Consider the following 24,419-nt stretch of genomic DNA (forward strand, 5'->3'; position numbering starts at 1 on the left):
TGTATCATTCAAGGCGAGGTGTTTGAATTCGCTTCTATATATGCACCTCAATCTTCTCGAGATAGAAGTGCAATTTGGGATGCCATGCAACGATATCCATGGAGATATCATGCCTTTATATGTGGGGATTTCAATAATGCTCCGCAACAAGGTGACAATCCATCAGTAATCACTCCCAATAATCCAAGACTTTGCAATGGGGGACCAAGAAAGCAACTCCTTCCATAGAAGGACATGATCCCCTCTCAAATCGGGGGCATACAGGTTTAAAAAGCCAACCTTACGCCCTCCAATGAAAAATTCACTAAGCCTTTCAGGGGACTATAACTCCGTGTGATTGGGGGGCATCGAAAGAAGAGACAGAAATGCAAGTACCTCCCTTGGTGCCTAAGGTGGGCGACTAAAAAGTATGACCTGAAATAAGCTTACCCAACTTGGCACAATCTCTGACATCGAGTTTGTGTTCTTGAAGCATAAGGATATCAATGGGTCCCCCAATAACACCTGGATGAAGTTGGTTATGAATCAACTGCCTATGGCGGCAATGAGGCACACCTCTGAGGCCCTGAATGTTCCAACTAACAATCCTCATCGACGAGAAGAAGAGGTCGGATGAAAATCCCTACCCAACCTGGTAGCGGAGACAACCCTCTCCTGGGGAAAAATTCCTCCTATCAAGAGGAGGAAAATCAATTGAGGAAAACACTTCCACACAAGCTAAAGGGGAATCTCTGTTCAAATGGATCCCAATAACCTGCTCCCCAAAAGTAAAGGGTACAAACTCCTCTAACTCAAACTCTGCCAAGTCTACTAGGACTACGAAGGAATTCTTCACTGATGAGCTTGGTGCCAGTGTGCAGAGGATCCCTACAGATGGTGGAGTAGAAGCGATAACCCCCTTGTCTCTATCAAGAGGTGAAGAAAGAGCAAAGGAGGAGGGGGGCTGCTAAAGTGGAGGGCCCGGAGACAGAGCAATAACTTGGGGGTCAGCACTGACTCTCTTCACAGGTGGTTGCCCCTCCTAATAACCAAATGAGGGGACAAGGGCAACCACATCAGCACTAGGAACCAAGACAAAGATGATTTACTGCCTATATGGATGAAGGGTCCGTGGCGCCAAGAGTACCCTCCTGAAGTGGAGGGGGAACACCAACTCCGGCTGGCACACAATAGGGGACAATAGGAACACGACGTGTTGAGAGTCTTGGTTGTATTGAAGAAGAGGGTCCAGGACAAGAGGCTATGGCGAAAGGTTCTGGGCAAGAGGTTAAAGGTCTAGTAGCATGAGAAGAAGTGATAGGACGTGCAATATGTGCCGCCGAGGTGGTGCGATGAGGCACTGCACCCGTGGATCTTTTGGGTCTTTTCTTTTACCTTGGGCAATCTGTGGCAAAGTGCCCAGGATTCCTGCAAATCCTACACTGGTCCTGTCTCCTAGCGGCGATCTCGACTCTCTGCCTGAAAAATGAGCCATCTGGACGTTGAAGCATGATGTGGTGATTCGTGATGTTAGGGTCAGAGACAATGACCCTAGCACGTGGCACCCCATCTGATTTGGCTGCCTCTACTGCTGAAGAAGGCATGCCAGGTAGAGTGGGGATCTCGGTAACCAACCTGAAAGCAGCTCAAACACAATGACACTCCGTCTGCTCTAGAAAATGCTGGCAGAAAGAAGAAGCCCAGGAAGGGCACAGGAGGGTGAAAGGAATAGGAGGCAGAGGGAGGCAGGGGGGGCGGGGGAGGGGAGGGTGGCCGGGAGAGGAGGCTGAAGGGGGAGGGGAGGGGGCTGAAGGGGGCGGGGGAGAGTGTGGGGGAAGGGGGACGAGGGAGGCGGGAGAAAGGGAGCATGGAAAGGGGGCGGGGGAGGGGGGCCTGAAGGGGATGGGAGAGGGGGCGGGGGAGAGGGCTGAAGGGGGAACATGGGGGGGTGGGGTAGGCGGGGGAAAGGAGCGGGAAAGGGGGCGGAAAAGAGAGCCGAGAGGGAGGGGGAGAAGGCGGGGGAGGGGGGCAGAAAGAGAGGGCGGGGTAGGGGACTGAGAGGAGGGGGAGCGGCTCGCTGAGAGGGGGGGGGGTGTGCTGGAGGGAGAAGGGAGGGCAGCTAGAGCGGGTAGGAGCAGCAACTATCTGCTAGTAGTTTGTAACAAAGAGCTGAGGAAAACTATTCAACAGATCCAAATATGCCTCTTTCTCTGAGCTCTCTAACTGTTCCCCCATGGACCTTATCAGTGCCACTACTCATGCCCTCGCTTTCTAGTAAACACCTCTAACTCTTGAGTTCCCTTTTCACCAGTCTCCTGTTCTGCATCAAACAAAGAGATAGGTTTATCATCCTCCCTCTTTCCTAACAAACGAGGGCAACCATATTTTGCCAAAACCATTTGAGCATCTGAAAATCCCCTCTCCGCATCATTCTTCAGCCTACTCACATAATGGACGGGCCTCATATAACTCCTTGCTGCAGCAAAATAGCCCCTATTGCATCAAGCCCGACTGAGGGATTCACAAAAAAAGTTTCAGTGTAATCAGGAGACTTTACATTTGACACCATTCTCAATATCCCCTTCACCTCTTCAAATACTTCTCCACACTCTTCAGACCACTGCAAAGGTATCTTCTTTGTTGCTTGCCGTAGTGGATACAACACTTGAGACAGCATAGGTATGAAACGGGATAAATACTTTACCTTCTGTAGGAAGGTATGCAACTGCTTGAGATTCATGGGTGGAGACAACAACACCAAAGCCTTAACCCTTTCTCGGTCTGGTTCAATTCCATTTTCAGAAATGATATGACCAAGTACTTTAATACTAGACCTTGCCAATAAGCACTTCTGAGGATTTAATTTCCCTCCACTCTCATCAATCCTCTGGAAAACTTGATCGAACTTCTTACAGTGATCCATCCTGTGGCTGTACACACATATATCCTCTATAAACACCCTGCAGAATTTATCAAAAATGAAGCCAAAACCTCATCAATATTTGCCTGATAATGTGAAGGTCCATTTTTCAGCGCAAAAGGCATTTGCTTATAACAATAACATCCCCACGGAGTTACAAAAGTTGTCTTTAGTTGATCTTCAGAAAATCCATCACATATACTATACATCTCATGTCCTGACATTGTCCAGTATTTCATCAACATGAGGTAAAGGATAGTGGTTGCTCTTAGTGACTGCATTTAAAGGCTTGAAATCTACACAAACTCTCCATTTGCTCTCATCCTTAGGCACAATTACAACAAGACTTGCCCAGTCCGAATAAACTACGGGACAAATGATTCCAGCCTTAAGCAATTTACTCACTTCCTCTTTCAACACCTCCTTCTGTTCTGGACTTAACTTCCTCATTTTCTAGAACACAGGCTTAGCATTCTCTTTCAAGTCTATCGTCAAAAGCTTTCCTCTAAACCCTCGTATCTCTTCATATGAGGTGATAATCAAATCAGGGTACTTCCTCAACATTCTACAGTAAACCTCCCTCTCCTCCACGGTAAGATTTGGATTGAGTGTTTTCTCTGTTAACGATTCTTGAGGATTTCTAGGCTGCATAAATTTCTCCATGTTCTCACACCTGTCTTCTTCTTCCATCTCATTCAGTGCTATCACCTTCTTATCCAACAGTAAATCATCTAACTCAACAAAAGCCACATCAGCCTCCTCACTCACTGTGGAAGAGCTACTCTCCTCAGTAAAACTACTACTCTCTCTTCATCAGAGATTTCACTCTCCTCTCTTCCTCTCCTTGAATCAGAAATTGCTGCCCTACTAATCATGTGTAAAAACCTCATCTTCTTATCTGAAGCAGTCTGCATAGAGATTACTGCTTTGCCCCAATCTTGTACAGCCTTAACTTTCTGCAACCATGGCCTTCCTAGATCAAAGGAAAAGACCCAAGTCCGGCTGGCATCACATGGCAATCCACCTTACTACATACATGAAACACTTCCTTTTTTTTTTTTGTGAGAAGAAATATTTTATTGCTTTGAAATAATTACATTCATAGTTACTCCAAAAGCGGAGTAACTACTACTCAACCGAAAATCTCAGTATAAGCCATATATACATCATCATCAGTCAAATGAGTTTGAAAGCAGTCATAAAACGATTGCCTTAGAGATCGTTTGAAAAAAACAAAAGATGAAAAAGTAGGATCACCGAAGACTCTATGATTTCTATCCATCCATAGAGTCCAAAGTGCCCAGTAGCGCACCCAAATAAAAAATAAATCAAAGCCCTGTCTAGCGGGATGAAAACCAAATATCCAGAAGAACTTGCTAAAAGTAACAATAGGAAATCTCGCTTGAAGTCCCTGACGAATGAGAGCGAGGAAATCACAAGTATGTGGACTGTGCCAAAAAATGTGAGGCACAGATTCAGCAGGATGTAGATATATGTGGCAAGCAGCTGGGGCAATATGTCTATGCGCGAGTAACTGCCCAGATGGAAAAATGCCGAGTAGGACTTGCCAGAGTAAAAGCTGTTGCCGAAGAGGGATTTTATAATGCCAAAGGAGACGCATCCGCTTTCTCCACCACTTTGATGGGCGATCCATATGCCAAACAGAATTGGCTTTGTAAGAAACCCAAGACGGAGGTAACAACACTTTTTATAGGGAAGGCACTGTGATATGTGACAGCTTCAAAGGACGGGTTGAAGAAGAGGAAGAATGGAGAGTCCAATCCTCAAGCCTATCCTGAAGTTCCAAACGAGGTACTGGCAAGAAACGTTGAAGCATTTCTGAAATTTTGTGCCATAAAGGACGATAATGAGCTCCCAAACCATACTTGCTAGCAGCCGCAGAAAAAGATAAAAGAGTGTCATCATCCTGAAGTACATCCGCCACAGAAGCAATACCTTTGAAAGATATAAAATAGGAACGCCTGGGTTCTTGTATAGCCAAAGGAGGGTGGAATACTTTGAACCAATAAATATTCTCAGCCCTCAAGGAATTTCCCAACAAAGAATCCCTACCATTCCATTCCAAGTGGGATAAAATATGCTTCCAATCAAGAAGCAAACGAGAGACAAAAGGGCACCCTTTGATCTTGCCTTGAATAGAACCAAATAGAAAATCCCACTGTGTAGGCTGCCAATGCCCAAAAGCAGAAGTATCAATATGCAACAAAAGAGAGCAGATCATGAAAGCCCAAGGTTGATCCCCTTGCATAAACTGCAACATCATTTTCCCCCTGTGAACAATTATATGCATTTGAATATTGAGTATGTTCAAACCCCCGTGCATCTTTGGAGAACAGAGACGATGCATAGAGAGTAATATGAGACTTTTCTTGCCACTTTTTGAGATCAGATTACCTCAGCCCTGCAGGGCACTTGGGAATCGGGTGAGATGCCGGACTCAGTTACTAAGGGTCTCGTTCATCTTATCCCAAAAGGGGGTTGCAGGAACCTAGTGTCTCAGTGGAGATCTATCACTCTGTTGGTCACTATGTATAAGATTTTGGCAAAAGCAATCAGCCTACGTTTGCAGCCCTTGCTTCCAGATCTTATACATGATACGTGGACGGGCTTTGTGCATGGCAGAAGCATCTTTGATAACATCTTCTCATTTTGGGATGCTTCTGACTGGGCCATGCACAATGGCCATAGGCTAGCCATTCTACTCCTGGACTTTGAAAAAGCCTATGATAGGGTAGATTTGGGCTTCTAGAGGGAACCCTTGTTTGCTTTGGGATTTCAAATGCATGGATCATAGGGGTGTCCACTCTTTATAGATCAGCCCACAGCTAGGTTCTTATTAGTGGAGTCAAGGGAGACCGGTTTCAGATAACCAGATCAGTCTGGCAGGGATGCCCTTTAGCCCCCTTTCTCTTTTTATTTGTGGCTGAAGCTATGAGCATCTATATTAGAGCTCTGGGCCAAGGCTTCCGTTGAGGCAGGAGGAGTTGTTGTTGGATAGTGAGCTGGCAGATGACATGGCGGTTTTTTGGATGCCACGCCACAGACACTCACCTCTTTCAGGATTTATTTTGCACTGAAGCAGTAGGGGCACATATAAATTGGAACAAATTCAATAGCTTTTGGATTTGTGATGACGACACTCCAGATTGGGGGGCTGACATTGGGGGTGACATTGGGTTCACTTGGATTCATAGGGGTGTTTCCATCAGGTATTTAGGATGCTAGGTTGGGGTGGGCATCTGTCTAGCACAGCAGTTCACTCCCGTGTTGGAGAGCATTAGGAGGAAACTCCTTTTTTGAAAACTGCCGGACTTGACCTTGCATCCAGAGAAGTTGTTGTGAACCAGATGCTGTTGGCTACTATTGTCTGGTTTGTTTGTTCATGTTGGTGCCGATCTAGAGGCTGTATCACTCAGCTCGAGAGACCCATCATGATTTTTTTGTGGAGTGGACTAGATGGCACTACAAATGCTATAGCCAAGGTAGCTTGGGAGACCCTTACTCTCCCCACAGGGTAAGGAGGTCTTAATATTATTGATCCGGACTTCCAGTGTATGGCCTTGCTGTATGGCCTTGCTCTGTAAGATGGTGGCGAGAGGATTGATGCCTGGACAGGAGCCTTGGAAGGTTTTTTTCTTACGCAGCATTTAGTCCTGTACACCTTCTCTTAGGGGAGATTGGATGGACAACTCGAGATGGATCTTTACTTCAGTTCATCTCATATCTCCCCCTTCCCCTCTCATGGCTGCCATTTTGAAAACTTGGGATAGCTTCAAAGACACTCTTTGGAGAGTTCCACCCTCCTCTCGCGAAGAAATAGACAGGCAACGTATCATGTGGAATGATTGTATATTGAATGAGCATCGCAAATCACTAGGAGCGTCACATTATATGCAGTGGTCTAGGTGGGAGAGGGGACCTGCCTCCATGGTGGAGGCTTGGAAAGCCTTTAGGAAGCTTCTAGAGAATCAGATACTCTTATCAGCCAGCCACCTCAAAGGGAGTGCAGTCAGGATTCAACAAATAGATGGAGCCATACCAGGGGAGTGGATGGATACAAATGATATGCCGATCACAGAGTCCACTTGGTTGGGTGATTTCATGAGGACGGGCATTCCTCTATAGTTTATAGCCTTGCGGGATGCACGGGAGAATGCCCTTGTCTTTGAGGTTCAGTTAGACTTCACAGATCTTTAGAGGATATTCTTTTGGAGGTTGCCTTTTAGCCTATCACGATTGCAGGTTATATGGAGTGGGGTAGGGATTTGCAGCGGTATCTTGATCCTGACCCTGTCCTTTTGGCACTCGGGTCTTGGAGACTCTGGTCATATGGTGGCTCCCCCATTAGGTCCTCGCAGTGGGACCCTAGGGAGTGGGAGTGGATTGATGAAGGGCACCGAGAGAATAGCATCCCCTTCTTTCGTTACACAATCAAAAATGCCAGGAGATTCTAGCTCAGCAGTAGAGGCAGGAGGCCCTCCACAACTCCTCATTGGGATAGTTTTCAAATTTTTACATATGTGCAGAAAAACTTTGGGAGGAGGCTCTGGAAATCTCTCAGGATTAGAAAACTTTGTTTGATGCTATCTTGTGCAGTCATGTTCCCTCTAGGATGTTCCTTTCACTCCTTTCAGAGCTGCCCATGCCTCTATAGACACATCTTGGGAGATTCTAGCTAGTATTTCAGCTTGGCATATTTGGAGGGCCAAATGTACGGAGGCGATGGAGAGTTCCCAGGTTCATCCTTCCCAAACTATGGCCAGTAAATGGACTGTTACTATACACACTTTGATGCCATTTGAGCGAGCATGTAGGGATCTTCGAGAGCAATTCTACTGCTAGGAGGGATATTTTTTTCAGACTTTGGAGGGATTCTCCTTCAGGGTTGAGGTGGCATTTTCAGCCTCCACCCTGGATTTTTGTTAGCTCTTTCTGAGCTGGTTTATTCTTTCATGCATGTCATGATGTACTTCCGCACTTGAGCTTGCTCTTGCGGTTTTCATTCATACTTAATGAAGTAATCTTTTTTTTTTTTTTTGGGAGGGGAGGGGGGAACTACTAGCAGATACGTAGGGTAACCATGGTACATCATGAAATCAAATTGAAGCCCGATGCTAAGCCAGTAGTGCAAAAGCTCATAAGATTGGGTGTAATTCAAGCAGGTGCATTGAAGTCGAAGATTAACATATTGCTCCTAGCCGGTTTTATCTTTCCTGTGGAGGATTCGGAATGGGTATCAGTAGTGGTTGTCACACCAAAGAAGGGGGGGATGACATGTGTCCTTTAAATGCTTGGACTAAATAAGATTACTATCCCCTCCTATTTTAGGATGAGATTTTAGATCAGGTGATGGGCCACGAGAGACATACAATGTGTGATGGATACTCTGGTCACTTTCAGATTGAAATTGCAGAGGAGTACTAAAAGAAAACTAGCTTTGTGACACCCTAGGGGACTTACACATACAGGGTCTGAAGGAACATGGTGGAAAGAGGGAGAGAGAGAGGGTAGGCTAGGGAGAGAGGAAGTGATACTCAAAAGGAGACATAATGAAATGACTAGGGTAATGAAAAAAAATGAGAGTACTCACATGTAGACCAAAGAGCTTGTAGCTTGATACTTAACACACACACATATGAACACCTATGCATATGGGATAACTCCCAATATGACACGTGGCACCATAGGACTCACTAGACTATAAAACACCTACTAGACACCTAATACACTTATTTTTTACTCACTTTGGCTTCATATTCCAACACCCCCCCATGAAGGCAAGGTGAGAGACTACTGGAATGGAACCAAGAACAGAACATGACAATGACGGTCTAAGGTGAGAGACTATTGGAATGAAACGAAGAAGAGAACATGACAATGACAGTCATCGAATTGTGCATCCTATGTAACTCAGAGGCTTAAGTCTGAGCGTGTTTAGAGGTTGATCCAAGCACTCTCATGGCTTGAGACTCAACATGTTTAGAGGCTCACGTTATAGCATAGCTACATGACCATCTCATAGGTTTAGGAATACACCGACATCTTGGAACTTGGCCAAGCTTGATAATGAGACCTATCAAAGCCAATACATGGATCCCACAATACATCCCCCTCTAAACCTATTAAAGACAATACATGGCTCCCACAGTACATCCCCTCTTGGTTCTAGGGGCTAATGAGAGACATGGAGCCACACACCAAAACAAAATAGGAAAATACATCTTTTTAAGAGGACTATCCAAGTCAAAGAATCTTTAACTCAACACACATAATTTATTTGCATTCATTTTGGGGGACAACCTAGGGCAGAGTACCCTTGACTCAAACAAGAAAGTAGTAAAGATATATTTCATTCATTTTATGCATAGCAAGGGCAGAGAACCCATGTGCCCAAAGTAGCTGCCACACAAAAGTGTGCACATCCTGCTCGTCAATGATGTGTCGAAGATGCTCATGTCGAGGATGCCTCGGAAGATGTGTCGATGAAGACCATAGGAGCAGCTACCAAGGGAGATCACGTCATGACTCTCAATGTACCGATCAGAGAGTCACCGAATGCGTAGAAGAGGCTCAAAAAAATGAGCGAAAGTGCTTTAAAAAATGAGCAAAAATGTATTGTAGGAGGTGACGAGGTGTGAAAAGAGTATTCCCCGCTGTCGGAAGCCTCAAGTCAATGTACCGGGGTGTCGGTACAGTCGAAATGACTTGTGGGTGAGCTCGGGAAACTCAAATCACTGGTGGAGGTCACGGGAGTCCAAATCTGAGCAAAAAATGCCAAAAAGTAGCCTAAAACTGCTCGGAATCGCCTTCTGACAAGTTGTATGGACTCCTGGCACTGTCGTGCATTCGCCTGCAGAGGTCCATACGGACGTCCGGACAGCTGTACGGACAAAAAATCGAAGAAAAAAAAATCCTCGAAATGGTGCGGGACAAGGTCGTTTATGTTTGGGCAGTGCCAAAATGTCAAAAAACGTCAAAATCGGACCTCAAAAGGTCAAAAAACAGCTGCTGGACTGCTCCAAAACAAGTTTTTCGTGACCAACTGACGAGGAATGTCCGCCAATGCTGAGGGAGAACCACGAACTGATGAGGGAGAACCACGAACTGATGAGGGAGTGAGCTGAACTCACAAACGAGAACCAGGAGCAATCACTAAGACACAGGAGTACTTGATGGTGAGGAACCATGGCGAGGCTAAGGGAAGGGAGGCTCTACCTTAGAGGAGAGGGGAGCTTTCATTTGCGGGCTTCTCTCATCCTCTAGATAGAGCAAGAAGAAGGGGAAGGTAGGAAGGGAGGCTATGATACCACATGAAGGAACATGGTGGAAAGAGGGAGAGAGAGAGGATAGGCTAGGGAGAGAGGAAGTGATATTCAAAAGGAGACTTGATACTTGATTGATTTGACACTAGACAAGTACAGCTCTTATATAAGAGCGCACACACACACATATGAACACCTATGCATATAGGATAACTCCCAATATGACATGTGGCATCCATAGGACTCACTAGACTATAAAACACCTACTAGACACCTAGTACATTACAGCCAAAGATATAGCCCACCTACATCGTAAGCAGTAAGCTGGGCATATCCTGCCATTAGTGCACCCCATGAAACAACATCACAAAGTGAGAGCTTGTCAAATGTGTCCCATGCTTCTACAAGTGTGCAAATTTGGGCAACAGCAATATCATTGAGTGTCCTTCTTTGCCCTTGTCTATGGACCCTTTGCTGCCACAAGCTTTCAAGCTGCAAACAAATGTGACAGCATTTGGAGATAGAGTTGCATCTGTTCAAGGCAACCAATGCTTCATCAAGCCCCAGCTTGGTACATCCTGCCATTAGTGCTGTCCATGAGACCTCATCTCGAACTGGTAGCTATGCTTCTTATGCTTCTGCAATTCAGCTAGATTTGGCAACCCAATGCTTCCATGCATTTGTGCCCCTCTTTAACTATTCAATTATGTTTGAAGCTTCCTTCAGCCTTTTCTTTTGCAAGAAACATTTTTGACTCACTTTGGCTTCATATTCCAACAGGGTCATGATATTTGGTTTGGTGAATGCATTGGCTACTTTTCAGAAGTTTATGAATGAGGTGTCTGAGCCATATTTGGGCAAATTCATAGCCTTTATAGATGATTTTTGTATCTACAGCTCTAAGGAAGACCATCTGGAAAAGACACGGTTGGCACTCCAATCAATAGATAATGCTCAAGGCAATCTGAACCCTTTGAAGTGTCATATTGCAGAGGATAAAGTAGTTTCTTGGTCATGGAGATTTGGTTCTGAAGTATGATAGCAGGCTGGACCATCCTTTAGATAAAAAGTTTTTGGTGAGATGGGAGGGTCCATTTGTCATCCTAAAAGCTTATGCAGATGCAACATATGATCTGAGAGAGCTTGGTCAAATGCCTATTGAAAGAGTGAATGGATTTCGCTTGAAGAGGTTCAAGGAAGACAAGATGTGTGATGATGATGCTAAATAATGTACCGTCAGTTTTCAGGAATATACAGCTATTCTGTTTGTTTTTCTCGTCTGCCAAGCATGTGCACATCCTTGGCAGCCAAGGGGGAGAAATGTGATTTAAAAATGTTAATTTCTGCTAAACTACGCGTGAATTCCCAGCCATGTAACCCCACCCACTATCGAGTCCAAAGGAAGATGGGGAATCCCGGGAGCTTCAAAATAACTCCAGGTTCATGGGAATCGGAACCACGATGAGAGAGTTATGGGGTTTTCTTTTTTTGCGCGAGAGATGTTTCCATATGTGGGGGTGGGGGTGGGGGTGGGGGTAGAATGGTATAAGCATTAAACTGGGAGTGACATGTAATTATAAGACTAAGTCAAAGATGAAACTTTCTGGAAATTACAAGAGAGTGAACATGAGATATGTGGGAGGGCTTAAGAAAGGAAAGATATGAGGGATATACAGCTTTGTAAAAAAGAGAGTGCTCTTGCTGAAAACAAAAAACAGATTTGGTGTACATGATGGCTCTCTCTTCCTCCTTCAGCCTTGTTTGCATCCCAGATTTGAGACACGCTCAGCACGTTGATAAATAATTTCTGTTTCACTGCAAACCCGGTATGTAACAGCTAAGTAGAGATATCCGCAATGTCTCCTGACTAGTAGCCTGCAAGTAGCCCATAGCCTCAACTACCAAAAAAAAACATATGGAGCAAGGGGGCATGGGCCTCCACCATGTTTTTGGCAGAGTTTCCAGAAACTGAAGGTAGTTGTCTAACCGGATTTAAAGGGGAAATGGGCAGGAAGCGTGGATATTTCCTTCTTATGGTCTATTTGAATACTTTCACACTATAATTGAGCAGAGCTTCCAAACGTACATGGGCCTCCACCATGTTTTTGGCAGAGTTTCCAGAAACTGAAGGTAGTCGTCTAACCGGATTTAAAGGGGAAATGGGCAGGAAGCGTGGATATTTCCTTCTTATGGTCTATTTGAATACTTTCACACTATAATTGAGCAGAGCTTCCAAACGTATTTGCTGTAACAACAGGATATGCTGTGTTTGGCCCTTTTCAAGAGAAATATGCAGCAGCAGTTTGTTTGGAAACTTGGAATACGTGCTTAGTATGTCGAGTGTGTAGTTTCTATTGATGCTAAAAGTGTATATATTGTCCTTATTCCTACATGTAATTATGGGTGACCAGTTAGTGAGTAAGCAGTATCATATTATTAGCTATGTAAGGTATTCTAATATCTAGCACACAAGCAATCTAGAGGTAAAGCTTGCATCTTACATATTGGCCATAGAAGAACTTGACCATAGAAGAACACATGAACAAATTCCATCAACTCCTATAGCGCTTTCGGCTGCTAATCATCTTGTGCAAGAATTGAACTCTTATTTTGTGGATAGTCTAAAACCATTGTGGATCATTTGGGCAATATTTCCACTTTAAGAGAAACATTTGGAATCATTGAAAGATTTCACACAAAAAGAAGCCCTTATTAAGGAGATTAGAGAAATTCTTTACTTATGAGTAAAGTTTTTCGAAAATGAGCTAAAAACTCATAAATTTCTAGATGCAAATTTCAAAAAAGGTCCCAAGAAATGAAATGATTTTGTAGTACTCATATTTTGAGAGGTATAAAAGCTGAACTCAAGGGGAGCTGAGATTTCTGTTGATAATTTTCTGTGCATCAGAAAACCAGGAGGATAATGCAGCTCAGAGGCAGAGCAGCCAAGCAATTCCGAAACTATGGTGAATTGCTCTATCAAGAAGGGCTCAACAAGGAGGAGGAAAAGCAAAGGCTCATTCAAAAAAAACAGCAAGAAGAGGAAGCTAAAGAGTTGACCCTACTAACGTTAAAGCCTGCAATTAGGTAATAATCCAATTGTGTATCTTTATAAGCAATCGCAATCAGATATTAAAGCACTGAGATTTAGAAGCAAACCAATAATAATGAATACTTCTCAAATTGCAAAGCTTGATTTTATCATTTCACACGATGTTGCGATTTGGAACTTTGATCTTGCTCGGACTCTGAATTCAAATGAAAAGTTTTCTGCATTACATCGCTCTTTAAAGCAGCAGGTAGATGCTTTCAATCAGTGCAACAGCTAGTCTCCTGTCGGATGGTTCCCGATTGCCTATGCTCTTCTTAGACTGTACACTGGCCCCTTGCATTCTGTGCACCAAAGACCACTTCGAATCTGGGCCTCAAAGGACGACTAGCCATCCACCTTTTTTCTATCCTTTAGGCCTTCTTTGATTTCTTCTAACTCTTTCTTGAGTTGCTGCCATGCGGATGATCCCTCCTCTCTTGGGAGTTTAGTGGTCGTATTCGTTGATGAGGCAAAACTTAGCTGTGACCATTCCATCTTGACAGCTTCCTTTAGGAAGTCTTGAAGTGAGGCATGTTCAAGGAGTTTATCACCAGCCTTATAGCAATGGTAGGGGGTAATGCTTTCAAAAATCACCCCTTCATGACAACATCATTAGGTGGCACAGACATCTTCGCCACCAATACCCTTATCCTTGTGTACATCTCAGAGATGCTTTCCCCAGGCTTCATGGTGTCAGTGGACAACTCCGAGACAATCATATGTTCAAACTTCTCCGATTTGAAAGTCCATAGAAACTCCTCCCTTAGAGCTGTCCAAGTTTTTTTTTTCCCAAGAAAATTACTTCATTAAGTATGAATGAAAACTGTGAGAGCAAGCTCAAATGCGGGAGTACATCATACAATGTACGAGAAAAAAACATCTCAAAGTGAGCTAATAAAAAACCAAGGCGGAGGCTGAAAATGCCATTTCAACCCTGAAGGAAACTTGTAGAAGAAAGGAGATCCCCTCGATTTGAAAGTCCATAGAAACTCCTCCCTTAGAACTGTCCAAGTTTTTTTTTTCCCAAGAAAATTACTTCATTAAGTATGAATGAAAACCGCGAGAGCAAGCTCAAATGCGGGAGTACATCATACAATGTATGAGAAAAAAACAGCTCAAAGTGAGCTAATAAAAAACCAAGGCGGAGGCTGAAAATGCCATTTCAACCCTGAAGGAAACTTGTAGAAGAAAGGAGATCCCCTCCAAACTCTGAAAAAAGTAACTCTCCTGGTAGTGGCTACTCTGGAGGATCCCTGCATGCTCGCCCAAATGGCCATCAGAGTGTGTACTGTGTTAGTCCAAATACTGGCCATAGTTTGGGAAGGGTGAACCTGGATACCCTCCATCGCCTCCTGGATCTAGTAAGTCTGCCTCCTGACTAAACATCAAAGACAAGGGTATCCTCATGTGCATCCTGCAATGCAATGATCTTTAATGGAATGCCCGTCCCTAAGAACACTCCCCACCAAGTGGACTCTGTAAGCGGCATGTCATCTGTGTCAATCCATTCTGACGGAATGGCTACCTGTACCTGCTGTATCCTGAGTGCACTCCCTTTGAGGTGGCCAACTACTAAAAGTCTCTGATCCTCTGGAAGTCCCATAAAGACCTGCCAAGCGCCTATAGTAGAGGCAGGTCCCCTCTCCCATCTAGACCACTACATATAATGTGACACTCCAAGTGCCCTGCCATGATGATCCAAAATCGAGTCATTCCACATGACTGGCTGCCTTTGAATCTCTTTACGAGAAGTGGGTGGAAGTCTACGAAGTGTGTTTCTAAAGCAGCCCCAAAGCTTTCAGAATAGCAGCCATGAGAGGGGAAGGGGGGGATTTTGTTTTTTGCAAAAAGAGACTTCTATTAAGTATTAAAGAAAACCGTTAGAGCAAGCTCCATATGGGATACACCATGCAATGCATGAAAAGCTCAAGAGCCAAAAAGAAAGGATTGGGGCTGATAGTGCCATCTCAATCCGGTAGAAACCTCCAAGAAAAAGGGAGAACCCCTCCAAACTCGAAGAAATATAGTCCTTCTAGATGAGGCTGCCCGTGAAGGGCCTTGCATGCTAGCCCATATGGCTATCAAAGTGTGAACCGTGTCAGTCCAAATACCCGTGAACACCTGTGATGGGTGTATCTGGGTGCCATCCCAGGCCTCTGTACATCTGGCTCTCCAAATGTGCCAAGAGGAAATGCTAGCCAAAATGTGTCAACTGAAGCATGAGAAGCTCTAAAGGGAGTAAGTGGTACAACATCCTGAAGAGAGCAGGGCTCTATCACCTATCGGTGGACCGAGAGTGCCCAAGAAGAAGGCTCACCCTCATAAAACACCCGGGGCCCAGTAAGGGATAACCACGTGACCAAGCCCCAAGTCATGAAGAAGGGGAAGTATGACAAATGCTGAGTATCCGAGAAACCCCTTTCCAAATAGTCCTCGCTTGACTGCAGTCCCAAAGGCAATGTCACACTGACTCCTCTGCAGAATGACAGCGAGGGCAAGTGGGATCAGCCCCAAATCGTGATCTCCACAGGTTCACTGCAATCCCTCCATGAATAGAAAGCCAAAAGAAAAGAGTGATCTTTCTATTTCTGAGGGTTTTCTAGAGCCTCCTCCAAAAATTCCTACGCAAATCTACGGCGATGAAGAAGCTGTCCCAATGGGGGGCTCTGGAGGGAATCCAACCCCTACTGCTCAGCTGAAATCTCCTGGCATTACCAACCGTGAAACGGAAGAAGGGAATCCCCCTCTCTCGGTGCCCATGATCTATCCACTCCCACTCTCCTGGGTCCCACTGCAAGCACCTGATAGGTGCACCTCCATATAACCACAATCTCAAGGATCCCAGGGCCAAGAGCAAAGGGTCGGGGTCTAAGTACCACCGCAAGCCTGCTCCATGGTCCACAAAACCAGCAATCCTGACAGGCTGAAAGGCAACCTCTAGGAGAATATCATCCGTGGATCTAGAGAGTATACCTCCATCCCCAACGTCAAAGACCAGTGCATCTTCCCCGAGACCTCAAAGAGCGATCAACTGTAGAGGAACTGTTGTCCTCGAAAAAGCTCCCATCCAAGTGGAAGTAATAGGCATCTCAACTGTCCATTCCACCGGGATGGCTGCATCTATCTGCTGAATCCTGCGTGCTACTCCTCTGAGGTGACTCACGGACTGTAGTCTCTGATCCTCAGGTAGCCTGTTAAATTCCTTCCAAGTGCCTACTGTGTAGGCGGGGCCTCTCTCCCATCTAGACCACTGCATGTAATGGGAAGTGCCCAGTGGTCTGCCATGCTCATCAAGTATACTATCGTTCCAAATGATCGGCTGCCTATCAATCTCTTCGAGGGTAGAGGGCGGAACCCTTCGAAGAGTGTTCCTAAAGCTCCCCCAAGCTTTCAGGATGGCAGTCATGAGAGGAGAGGTAGGAGATCTGAGAGGGGTGGAAGTAAAAATCTAGCAAGGGTTGTCCACCCAATCATCTCCCAAGGTAGGTGTGCAAGCTTAAATGCGTCCAAAAAAGAAATCCTTCCAAGGTTCCTGCCTAGACATGAGTCCCCTCACCACCACGCAATGCCTTGCACTACAAGTCCGGGTCAATGATATGAAGGCCCCCTTCACTTGTAGGGAGAATAATGGTCTCCCAGGCCACCCTCACTGCAACATCTGCCGTGCCATCAAGTCCACTCCATAAAAAATTCCTGACTGGTCTAATGAGCTGAGTGAAGGGGGGGATTTGAGATGGGCCTTTGAATCTCTTCACGAGAAGTGGGTGGAAGTCTACGAAGTGTGTTCCTGAAGCAGCCCCAAGCTTTCAAAATAGTAGCCATGAGAGGGGAAGGGGGGGATTTGAGATGGGCTGAAGTAAAGATGCATCTACTGATGTCCAACCAATCTCCCCCATGAGAAGGGGTGCAAGACTGAATGCTGCATGAGAAAAAATCCTTCCAGGACTCCTGTCCAGGCATCAATCCACGTACTACAAACTTGCAGAGCATGGCCATACACTGTAAGCTCGGGTCAATAATATTGAGACCCCCTTCTCTTGTGGGGAGAATGAGGGTCTCCCAAGCCATCCTGGCTACAACATCTGAGGTGCCATCTAAACCGCTCCATAGGAAGTTCCTAATAGGTCTCATGAGCTGAGCGATACAACCTCTAGATTTGCACCAACATGAGCAAACAAACCAAGCAGTGGCCAACAATACCTCTGGATGCAAGGTCAAGTCCAGTTGAACTCCAAAAGATGAGTTTCCTCCTAATACTCTCTAACACGGGAGTGAACTGCTATGCCGGAGAGATGCCCAACCCAACTAGGCATCCTAGTTATTTGACTGAGACTCCCCTCTGAATCCAAGTGAACCCTATGTCAATCCCCCAGACTGGAGTGTCCTCATCACTGAGCCATAAGCCATTGGATTTGTTCCAATTAATGTGTGCACCTGCCGCAATGCAAAACAAATCCAATGCTGTCCTGAATGAATTCAGTGATTGTGGAGTGGCATCCAAAAATACAGCTGTGTCATCTGCCAACTCACTGTCTAAGAGCTCATCCTCCTACCTCAGAGGAAGCCTGAGCCCTACGATTCCAGCTTGAGCTCAAATGTAATAGCTCATAGCCTCAGCCACAAAAAGGAATAAAAAGGAGGCTAGCGGGCATCCGTGACGGACTGATCTGGTAATCTCTAACCTGTCTCCCCTAACTCCACCAATAAGAACCTGGCTGTGGGCTGATCTGTAAAGGGCTGACACCCCCTTGATCCATGCATCTGAGAAGCCAAAACGAGTAAGTGTGCCCTCCACAAAGCCCCAGTCTACCTTGTCATAAGCTTTCTCAAAGTCCAAGAGTAGAATGGCCCGCCTGTGGCCATTTTGCATGGCCCAATTCGAAGCCTCCCAAAATTAGAAGATGTTATCAAAGATGCTCCTGCCATGCACAAAACCCGTCTGCGTATCATGGATAAGATCAGGTAGAAAGGGTTGCAGACGAAAGCTGATAGCTTTAGCTAGGATTTTGTACAAGGTACCCAGCAAGGTAATCGGTCTCCACTAGACACTAAATTCCTGCAACCCCGTTTCGGAATCAAATGAATGAGGCCCGCTATAAGTGAGTCTGGCATCGCTTTTTTTTTTTTTGGTGAGAAGAAAATTTTATTGCTGTGAAATAATTACATTCATAGGTACTCCAAAAGCGAAGTAACTACTACTCAACCGAAAATCTCAGTATAAGCCATGTATACATCATGGTCAATCAAATGAGTCTAAAAGCAATCATAAAACGATTGCCACGGAGATCGTTTGAAAAAGTAGGATCATCAAAGACTCTATGATTTCTATCCATCCATAGAGTCCAAAGTGCCCAGTAGCGCACCCAAACAAAAAATAAATCAAAACCCTATCTAGTTGACCAAATAACCAGAAGAACCTGCCAAAAGGAACAGTAGGAAATCTCGCTTGAAGCCCTTGACGAATGAGAGCGAGGAAATTACAAGTATGTGGACAGTGCCAGAAAATGTGAGGCACAGATTCAATAGAATGTAGACATCGGTGACAAACAGCTGGGGCAATATATCTATGCGCGAGTAACTGCCCAAATGGAAAAATGCCAAGTAGGACTCACCAGAGGAAAGCCTGTTACCGAAGAGGGACTTTATAATGCCAAAGGAGACGCAGCCGCTTTCTCCACCATTTTGATGGGCGATCCATATGCCAAATAGAATTGGCTCTGTCAGAAACCCAAGACGGAGGTAACAACACTTTATACAAACAAGGCACTGTGATATGTGACAGCTTCAAAGGACGAGCTGAAGAGGGGGAAGAATGGAGAGTCCAATCCTCAAGCCTATCCTGAAGTTCCAAACGAGGTACCGGCAAGAAAGGTTGAAGCATTTCTGAAATTTTGTGCCATAAAGGACGATAATGAGCTCCCAAACCATACTTGCTAGCAGCCACAGAAAAAGATAAAAGAGTGCCATCATCCTGAAGTACATCCGCCACAGAAGCAATACCTTTGAAAGATATAAAATAGGAACGCATGGGTTTTTGTATAGCCAAAGGAGGGTGGAATACTCTGGACCAATAAATATTCTCAGCCCTCAAGGAATTTCCCAACAAAGAATCCCTGCCATTCCATTCCAAGTGGGATAAAATATGCTTCCAATCAAGAATCAAATGAGAGACAAAAGGGCAGCCTCTGATCTTGCCTCGAATAGAGCCAAGTAGAAAATCCCACTGTGTAGGCTGCCAATGCCCAAAAGCAGAAGTATCAAGATGCAACAAAAGAGAGCGGATCATGAAAGCCCAAGCCTGATCCCCTTGCATAAGTTGCAACATCATTTTCCCCCTGTGAGCAAGTATATGCACTTGAATATTGAGTATGTTCAAACCCCCGTGCATCTTTGGAGAACAGAGACGATGCGTAGAGAGTAATCTGAGACTTTTTTTGCCATTTTTGGAACGCCAGAAAATCTCCATGATAGCAGACATAAAGGAAGCCAAATCTGCCTTAGTAAACATAATGAGGGATGGATAGAATTGTATGTATGGTATCAAAATGGATTGCGTTCTTCACAAACGAACATGTAATGGCCAAGTTACAAGCTTCCAATATTCAAGTTTTTTCCTTAGCTTTGTGAGCACCCAATTAGTTTGTTGAGAACGAGTGAGCCCCCAACCTAGAGGATAGCCAAGATGTCGAATCAATTGAGAAGGTGGAACAATTTCTCCAAGCCACAAAAGACTATGCCAGTCTTTAGCATGCAATGGCAAGAGCTTGGATTTCTGAAAATTCACATGAAAACCAGCAGCCAAGCCATACGTGGAAAGAGCCTACATAATCAAGGAGGGATCGCTCTGAGTATTTTTTGGGGTAAAGAAAGAATCATCGGCATATGCTTGAGCGATCATGCTACGTCCGCCAGGAATTCCAATCCATGCAACATGCTTGTGTCCAAAAGGTGGTCCATACATTGAAGCATTGGATGAGTGGCTATGGCAAATAGTAAAGCACTAAGGAGACAGCCTTGCCGAACAGAACAACCAAGAGTCCAGGTTGTAGAAATATCTCCTGAAAGTATGCAGGCAGCTTTGCTATCTTGATATAGCGAATTGATAACTTGCTGCATTTTTTTGCCAAATTCTAAGGCCTGCATTGTTTGTGAAATAGAGTCCCACTGAACAGTGTCAAAAGCTTTGGCAATATCAACTTGAATAGTAAAACATCATGTTGCATATATTTGGCATATTCTATTCCAACATAGGCATTAGCAATGTTGTCTGTGATATGCCTACGAGGAACAAAACCATATTGCACAGGATGCAACCCATCATGCAAATAGCCTTTTATCCGATCAACAATCATTTTGGTAGTAGTTTTGTAAATAACTGGCATAAGCGTGATAGGTCTCCAATCAGCCAAAGATTCACAGATTTGCTTTTTTGGAAGGAGTTTAACAAGACCTCTCTTCCATGTGTCTGGCATTTTCTGATTTTGCCATGCAGAATTCACCATATGCAGCAAAGTATGCTTTAAAAGAGGCCAATATTCTACGAAAAACTCAACTGTAAGACCACCCCATCCTGGAGATTTCCATCTACCACAAGATTTGATTGCATCTGAAAATTCCCTTTCAGTAAAAGATTCTTCCAATTCCAAAGCCTGAGTAGTGGAGGTAATAGGAGAGACATGCTGTAAAAGCAAAGTTCTTGTAGACAAAACCTGTTGTGAAGGAGGATCTGCATAACCAAACTACTAAGAGAAATGATGTACACAAACAGAAGCAAGCTGTGACCGTGATGTAGTCCATGAACCATCAGGCATAAAGCACCCTGCAAATGTTTGTGTTTAATCTCTTCTGATGCAAGCTTTTAAAAAATTGTTTGGAAGAACAGCCTTTATCTATGAAAGCTCTTTGTCTTGCTCTGGTCCCCCATTTGGCAAGTTTCCTGTGATCATTGATTTGGAGACAATGTTTAGCTTGGCATAGTGTTGTTTTCTCATGCAAGGGCAAAGGACGAAATTGACTAAGTTCAGTGAGGTCTTGGCAAGCTTGAGCTACAATTTCCCTCATAGTCTTCATGTAAGACTTGCCATAACCTCTAATTACAACTTGCATTTTGGAAACAAAAAAATCCCATGCATTATCAATATCAAAGTGGCTTTGAGAAGATAGAGATTGATAGGCATTAGTAACCATTGCCTTGAAAGTAACATGCTGCAAATAGCTATTGTTTACAATCAAATGTTGCCTTTGAGGCAGTCTATCATCTGGCATATCATGAAAAGATAGCCTCAACCATAACGGTGCGTGATCTGAATGCACAAAGTCATAGCAACCCACATTTTGCATGTGAAATCATCATTTTGTTGCGGGGCTACGCTATACCAGCGATCCAAACGTGCCTGGTAAGAAGAAAGGGCATTATTTTGAAAAGTATATCCAGGTGACAAAGGCTGCAATTCCTTCCAAAGATCAACCAGATCAAGATGAATTAGTAATTGAGACCATGCATGCCTTTCAGAGGTTAACATAAGAGTATTTCCTGATGTATTGTCACCCTGTTGCGGAGCATTATTGAAATCCCCACATATAAAGGCATGATATCTCCATGGATATCGGTGCATGGCATCCCAAATTGCACTTCTAGCGCGAGAAGATTGAGGTGCATATGCAAAAGCAAATTCAAACACCTCGCCTCGAATGATGCATTGAAGAATAATCCATCTGCCTTGATTGTCATTTAAAGCAATAACTGGCTAAAGCTCATGCTTAATCAGAATGACTACACCTGAGAAAGAGTGCTCCTCAGCATAAAAGATATCATAGCCGCAATAGTGACCTGTCTTTCCTGCATAGACATGCTGATTGTGTTCTTGTAATGCCACTATGACAGGCTGAAATTGATTGATATACAGCCACACAAATTTCCATTTCCTACTGTAGCACATCCCGTGAACATTTAAGGTAAGACATTTGATATGAGCAAGCATATTTACAATCCGCCTGAGGATTGGACAGCAATGCCACAACCTCTTCTTCAGGGAAGAGGGTTCTGCTAGTTGTCACTGCAGCCCATGTGATTCCAATTCTTGAGTCGACCTCTGGAGAATTTCCACTAAAAGATGCACCATTCCAAGTGCGAGGGGGTGGAGGTCTTCTAACAGAAATAACTTTTCTTGGACTTTGCCATCCATCAATTGGAGTTTTGGGTCCTTTTGCCGAAAGTTGAATAGCAGGAAGTGAAGGGGAAGCTGCAATTTTAGGCAAGAGTGAAGCCATGCATTGCAGGAAGTCTACAACGTTAACCCAAGCCAGGCATCTATGTCGAATCAGAGCCTGATAATGCCTTGTGGGGGATCATGGCAAAACGTGCACCATTTGCTGCCCAAAAAAGAGTGGCGAATGTTCCAAAAGCATTTGCCTGTGAATCTCATCTACCATAATGACCTCAAAAAAGCCTCTGGCTGCATAGTGTACCTTACGAACAAACGAGCCAGCCAGTGTGTTCAGGTCAACCAGTTGCCTACCTCTGCAGCAGGTGGCATCCGACCTGGGAAAAATAAAATGATTGCATTTTTGGCATATTCTCTAACTGGATCCACAATTTTATCCACTTCAACCATGAGACCAACCGATGGAATAGAGCCTTTCCACTCTTTCCTTGTGTCTGGAAATCCTTCATGCATGACATCATACATCAGTTGTGCTTCAACAAAATCATGCATGGGGTCATGCTGACCCTCAGCCTGCTTTTGCTTTTTGCATTGAGTCGATCAATCCTTTTGAAAAGTTTTTTCATAGGAGTATTCAGCCATGTCTTTTGAAGAAGATGGAACCCAAAAAGGGGGAACTTGTAAAATGATAAAAGAGAAAAAACAGTCCTGGGAAAAAAACAGCCTTCAAAGAAAAAGGAAATAGTGTATTTCCAAGGAGAAGGAGATGGAAGAAATATTTAAGGATTTAGAGAAGAGAAAGACAAGTTCACGAAAGAGGTGAAAATCTACCCCAAAATCAACCCAGATCACAACAGAGAAAGGGCAAAGCAGCACGGATATGAAAGACAAGAAAATCAGCAGCAAAAACAGCAAAAGGAGTGAAGGGAGACCCAAAACGATATGCAGCAGCAGGTGTGAAGTTGAAACTAACGATGGATGCTCTTCCCAAGGCCCACAGTTACAGCAAAGACCAGCAGCAACAGTCCGTACAAATGTACGATTATGTACAGGCTGTACGGAGAATGTACGGACAGGCAGGAAGGTCGAAAAGGGGTTCCGTACAGGTTGTACGGATAGGTAAGGAAGCTGAAAAGGGGCTGTGAGAAGGTACAGCTTGTACGACTGCGAGGGGGCTGAAGCAGGTTGAAATCTCTCCTCTCCTCCACACACACACACACACACACACACACAAGTCTGGCATCTCACCCGAGTCCCATACACCCTGTAGGGCTGAGGTAATGTGATCCCCAATTTGATCCCAAAAAGTAATAAAAAATATGGGGGTAAGTCCATCTGAACCAGGACACTTGCCCTTGTGAAGGGCAGAGAGAGCAGTCCTGCACTCTACGTTGGTGAAGGGTGCATCAAGTGAAACAGTCATATCCCCTGTCACCAACCCAGGTAAGTGTCACCAAATAACCACTCTAGCATCATCTGTGGCCTGAGTGTCTGGATCTGCTGTAAGAAGGGAGGCATAGAAATTGGTGGCAACCTGCAAGACGGCATCGGGATGTGTATGAAGAACTCCGCCTGAGTCAACAAGCTGTGAGATGCTCTCCCTACAATGTCTGGGGCCAAGAGTAGACAGGAACTGCTTGTTGTTGACCCTTCCTCCCTTCTGTGTCCGAAATAACTCTCTGGTGTGAAAGGCATACTCTGCTCTCTGATCTAAAAGTGATTGTTGCTGAGCCCTTGCTGCAGCATGGCGCTCTTGAATCCAAGCATCTGTAGGCCTCTTCTGCTCCTCCCTCTGGAGGGCAGCCAACTGCTGGCAGATACCTATCTCACGCCTGAGGATCTCACCGTTTCTGATACGAGCCATTGAAAGATAAAAGTCACTGATATCAGAGAGGGCTGCGGCTAAAAGTCTGAAGGAGAAAGCTGCCCATCCTGCAAGTGAGATACCCAGGTCCTCAACACTGTCTCTGTAAGGCTCTCCT

At 44.7% G+C, this 24,419-nt stretch overlaps 1 protein-coding gene across 1 annotated transcript in view; it reads left to right on the forward strand.

Annotated features, from left to right (window-relative positions):
• The window catches only part of LOC147901227 (uncharacterized), a 190,672-nt gene that overhangs the window by 61,441 nt on the left and 104,812 nt on the right, over positions 1 to 24,419 (forward strand). The window contains exon 6 of the mRNA XM_087376355.1: positions 13,091 to 13,269. Coding sequence (XP_087232481.1) covers positions 13,091 to 13,269 — 179 coding nt within the window. The remainder of the gene's footprint in view (positions 1 to 13,090; positions 13,270 to 24,419) is intronic.

Source organism: Dipteris shenzhenensis, chromosome 6 (genome assembly GCF_047967505.1).
Source record: "Dipteris shenzhenensis isolate YYH24624 ecotype China chromosome 6, Dip_SZ_1.0, whole genome shotgun sequence".
Lineage (NCBI taxonomy): Eukaryota > Viridiplantae > Streptophyta > Polypodiopsida > Gleicheniales > Dipteridaceae > Dipteris > Dipteris shenzhenensis.